This window comes from Fusarium flagelliforme, assembly GCF_020744385.1.
Source record: "Fusarium flagelliforme strain FIESC 12 MPI-CAGE-AA-0113 chromosome Unknown B0J16scaffold_1, whole genome shotgun sequence".
NCBI classification, from domain to species: Eukaryota; Fungi; Ascomycota; class Sordariomycetes; order Hypocreales; family Nectriaceae; genus Fusarium; species Fusarium flagelliforme.
This window is the reverse complement of record NW_025763503.1, coordinates 7,725,382-7,729,535: the sequence shown is the minus strand read 5'-3', so window position 1 is coordinate 7,729,535 and position 4,154 is coordinate 7,725,382. Positions and strand designations below refer to the sequence as shown.

The 4,154-nt window shown below is 49.4% G+C and overlaps 1 protein-coding gene across 1 annotated transcript; it reads right to left on the bottom strand.

Moving 5' to 3' along the window:
- Window positions 1-1,206: 1,206 nt before the first annotated feature.
- Window positions 1,207-2,289, bottom strand: B0J16DRAFT_45752 (uncharacterized protein). Its single transcript, XM_046133898.1, has 2 exons — window positions 1,701-2,289; window positions 1,207-1,652 (listed from the first exon to the last, which is right to left on the bottom strand). The coding sequence occupies exons 1-2, from the start codon at window positions 2,064-2,066 to the stop codon at window positions 1,386-1,388; spliced, it is 633 nt and encodes a 210-aa protein (XP_045990465.1). The 5' UTR covers window positions 2,067-2,289; the 3' UTR covers window positions 1,207-1,385.
- Between the last annotated feature and the right edge of the window lie 1,865 nt (window positions 2,290-4,154).

Here is a 4,154-nt window from a genome sequence, read left to right as displayed (position 1 = left end):
GAATCGCGAGTCTTCTGTGAGTTCTGGCAGTAAATAGGTGTCGTCGGGCTGTGGAAAGCAGGTCCTGTGTAAGCGTGAGTGAAAGCGAGGCGCTCCCAATCAGCCGGTAGGATGGTAACATTGGATTCATTCCGCGGGAAGCCGCCCTTTACCCAGACGCATGGGCGCCGATAGAACTTCCAGCAAATCTCGCATGGATCTAGCAGATAGTCGTCGCGGTCAGGCTCGTTCGCATCGAAGAGGCTTTCGTACAAGTTGTAGATACGCTTCCCGAGTTTCTGCCCGACGGGCGATCAAGCCAACATCTGGTAATGCTTCAGTACCGCCGTATTTACACACCAGAGACGATTGGGATCTCCCGAGGCTCCTTCGAGCGTTGAAAAGCATCGTGAATGCTGGACAGGTTGCGCGTCTCCGAGAGATCAATATATATATAAAGATAGGTGTACCGAACGATTGTGTGTTGACGGGATTTAATGTTTAGTAGAGTCTCTTACTCTGGCGATATTTATATCGCGGCTAGGCGACAACATTTATATACTCGGCACTAAGTTGGCGCAGTGTCAACGATGCCCTGATGTGTTTTCTGTGACATTCGGTCGTACTTGAAGGTAGCTTGAAAGACCGTCGCTTCTCTGGAGCTGTACGACCCGGACCGCGAGATTCTTCGCCTGCGGTGACATCATCTAGACTGTTTGGCTAATGCTTGATATCGGAAGCATGTCTCTTGCGTGGAGACAACGTGCAGGCGAGAGGAGCCGCTATTGCCTGTTGTTATTACCAAAGAACTGTGGTGTGGCAGTCATCATGAGACTGCAGAAGGTGGTAACATTTATATACACAAGCGGAAATTCGACGTTGTCATTCGCTTTCTGACTGGTATCAGATCGATGTCGGGCATTCAGACCGAACGCTGGAAAAATCTGGTCGCTCCATTCCATTCTAGTGCCGACATGAAATACGGACTGTTCGTCCCCGGTGCTGTCCCACGATGCATGTGGCATACGTCTTGTTCGGCTGTTTCATAAACCAGAGATGAAAGGCAATAGCCGAAGGTATTCATATCTAGCTTGTCCCAGAGTTCATCCAAGCGTTGCTGCTGCTGCTGAGGTAGAAGCGGGTTCATGACCATCTCGAGGGCGAATGCGCACATATTCTGGATGAAGCTCGTCAATGTCTTCTGCACAACCTGGCGACACCTCAGGGTGTAGTCTGGATTTCGCTGGACGTCCATCTCTGCACAGCATTTCCCATTGAAGGTTGTTCTTGAGCTGATCAGCTATAAGTGAGCTAAAAGACACCTCCAGAGGGCACGAGATGGCTTGTAAGTCATCCAGCGACTGATTCGTTCGCTCTGCCATGTCCATGATGAAGCAGGGGAAGAATCAAGTGTGCCCATGAGGGCAAAGACTTCGTGCATCGTTTCTCCTCGTCTTAGCTGCTGTATCGACTGTACAATGAATGGTGGAAAAGGTACGTCGTTGCCATTTCGACGTGAGGGGCATCTCGTAGTAGAGTAATACAATAAAACCAGACAACCAATGCCAGAGAGCCGAACAAACCTTCAGGCGGTCAAACCTAACCGCGCGGAAGACCTCACAATCGAGACGCTTCAAAATCTCCTTGACCATTTTGCGTCGCTTCTCGGTTTCCTGTAGAGGGTCAATACAAGTATAGAAAGACGGACATGACATGCTTACGGGGTTGGCTGTTTCCACACCGCGGACACCCAGAAGGTAGTTGAGAGAACAAGGCTCATGTGGTTGTATATACATATATATAGCGGAATGCAAGTTGACATCGAATGTGTATAGAGCCGACAAGACAAACTCCAAATGGCTGTGTTGGATGGATGCCTCGGGTATATTGCCGTGATGTCGTGTGTCCCGAAACGGCGACTTGTCCCTTGTCTCCCGCCGGGTGGTTTCGCGTATGTTGGAACTGAGCGCAGCCAGGCCCCCCGAGTAGACCCCAATACCAGCGAAGGAGGCTGACGTCGACCTCCATACAAGACTAGACGGCCTTAAAAGCATATGTGCGGCATAGCCGACTATCGATCCCTTCATCGCCCCTCTTGGGTCAATGAAGAGTGGGAGTATGATATATGGTGGGGAGAGCAGGAATATGAGCTCCACTCCATTTGGTGATTGCAGAATTGACTCAGCCCTTCTAATCGTCTTTGTATTCCTCGTATTGTTTGGAACATTAAGGTCTGTCCAACATACATCGTCTGCGCGGTAATGTATTTGCTTGAAGAAGTTCAGTTCGTGTTTGGGCAGCAGCGATAGGCAAAGTTGAGCAGGGTTCCATAGGATTTCCGCTAGACTCAAAGTATAATATACGTCCGGTAATGATTATGCTCCCAAGACTACTGGTTTGAACCGAAATCATGAGTCGGCACGTTCGAGGATCGCTTTGTAAGTCTGGGTCAACGAGGACTTCGTCAACTCCCCGGAATATGGATCCTTACTATGTGCCAGCAAATTGTTCGTTACTGCTTTGTGCAGACGTCTTGTTCGGCTTTGGTTCGTATATATCTAGCCATGTAAAGAAGGCGGAGGAGGTTAGTGGTCCATCCTCTGCATGAAGAACGTTTCGGCATCATCTGGCGCCGAAAACCGTGGCAAGATGGGGAAGGGATTGACTTTCTTCCTGTATATATAGTGAGGTTACGGCGTGCGTACGGATCGGTTCTTAGGATATGCGCAACGCGTTGATCAACTGTGTTTGGATCGCCACGTTGATCATACTTCTAGTCATTACGAGCAGCGTTCGTACATTTCCTTGCCAAACAGACTCGCAACTTTGTGCGCCATTAATATATAGAGTTCTTTTGCTGGTTTTGTCGTCGCTTAAGTATTCCTGGAGGGAGGTGATATAGCACTCCTTGGAGTGGTGGTAGCGGCGCCGGGTATTATAGCCATCGATGAAGTCTGGTAGGGTTACGTTGCCTAGGCTGAAGACGCGGAACTTGAATTCGCCAAGCTGGGCGTTTGCAATAGACGATTACAGTCCCACTGTCGCATCTGCCTGCCGTCCAAATCCAGTATGGTAGCTTCCGTACGTCTGATGTGCAATTGCTCATTTGAGCACTTGCGCCTTCGCAGATAAAGACGACCAACATTGGCATACGCTGTTCTCGTGATGTATAGAACGCCACGTATTCCAAAGCTGATACTTTGATAGACGGCCCTGATAGTACTCGAAACTAGGGCCGAAGGTATATAACAAATTCACACCAGTTTCATGAAAGGGGAGACCTGAAATGCTGATGTGAGCCTCGGCTGGGTTGAGGCGATTCATTTCTCCCTGTGTAGGATCTCGAACCTTATATAGTAGTAGTTGTTGTCAGAAGCCGATTAAGCTTCTTCTTCATATCTGTCAACCGAATGTTTCGCCGTTGGGAAGGAGCTGTGGCTTTGTGCTATCAGAACCAGAACACTTCGTCGTATGCGCTATTGTTGTGATATCCGCTATGAAGAAGTTACCGGTCATCAGAGTCGTGCTCATCGCAATAATCGTCTTTTCCGATTTCTTGTTTCCGACTCTCTTCAACTCCTCTCATCTGTCAATGTGCCATGATTTGGAACTGCATAAAGCATGGCGGAATGGCCCTGTCCGCTCGGTAGCTATCAGCATGAAGCGGATAGGGTCAATGCATGGCGTGGCGTCGGGATCCCCTTTGTAATCCTCCAATCCCTTTGGGAAGCAGAGCCAACGACTTGCTCCGAGTAAACGAGTGCTTGATCGTTTGTAAAGCCCTCTAATCATCAGTAATCCTTCCGCTCTTGCACACTAAGCGTGGGACGTTCTCACTGTTGTGAGCGGGACGCGCACTCCCAGCTCCCAATGCCCAAGTCCAGTGTGGTACAGTCCCTGCCCAGCCATAGGGTATGTAGGGTTAATCTGGCGCCGATGTGAAATATCCATGGAATAGTCTCTATAGCTATGTGTGGAAGCTTTGAAACAAAGTGCGTGAACGCTCGCTCGAAGATGTGATGGTACTCGTCTGGAAGTCAACTGGCGATGTCATCCAACGAGATCAATACAAGAGTATGATGTTTGACTCCGAAACACTGCCTGGACCCATAGGGCGATAATTGCGGTCCTTCCATTCATGCGAGCTGGGTGTTGTCCAGGAGCGGCGAAAGGGA

Bases quoted from the DNA above. Each gene is read 5' to 3' on its own strand.
- B0J16DRAFT_45752 (XM_046133898.1), bottom strand. From the start codon at position 2,066: ATGAAGGGATCGATAGTCGGCTATGCCGCACATATGCTTTTAAGGCCG. The intron at 1,653-1,700 runs GTAAGCATGTCA...GACCCTCTACAG, and splicing joins GTGTGGAAACAGCCAACCCC to GAAACCGAGAAGCGACGCAA.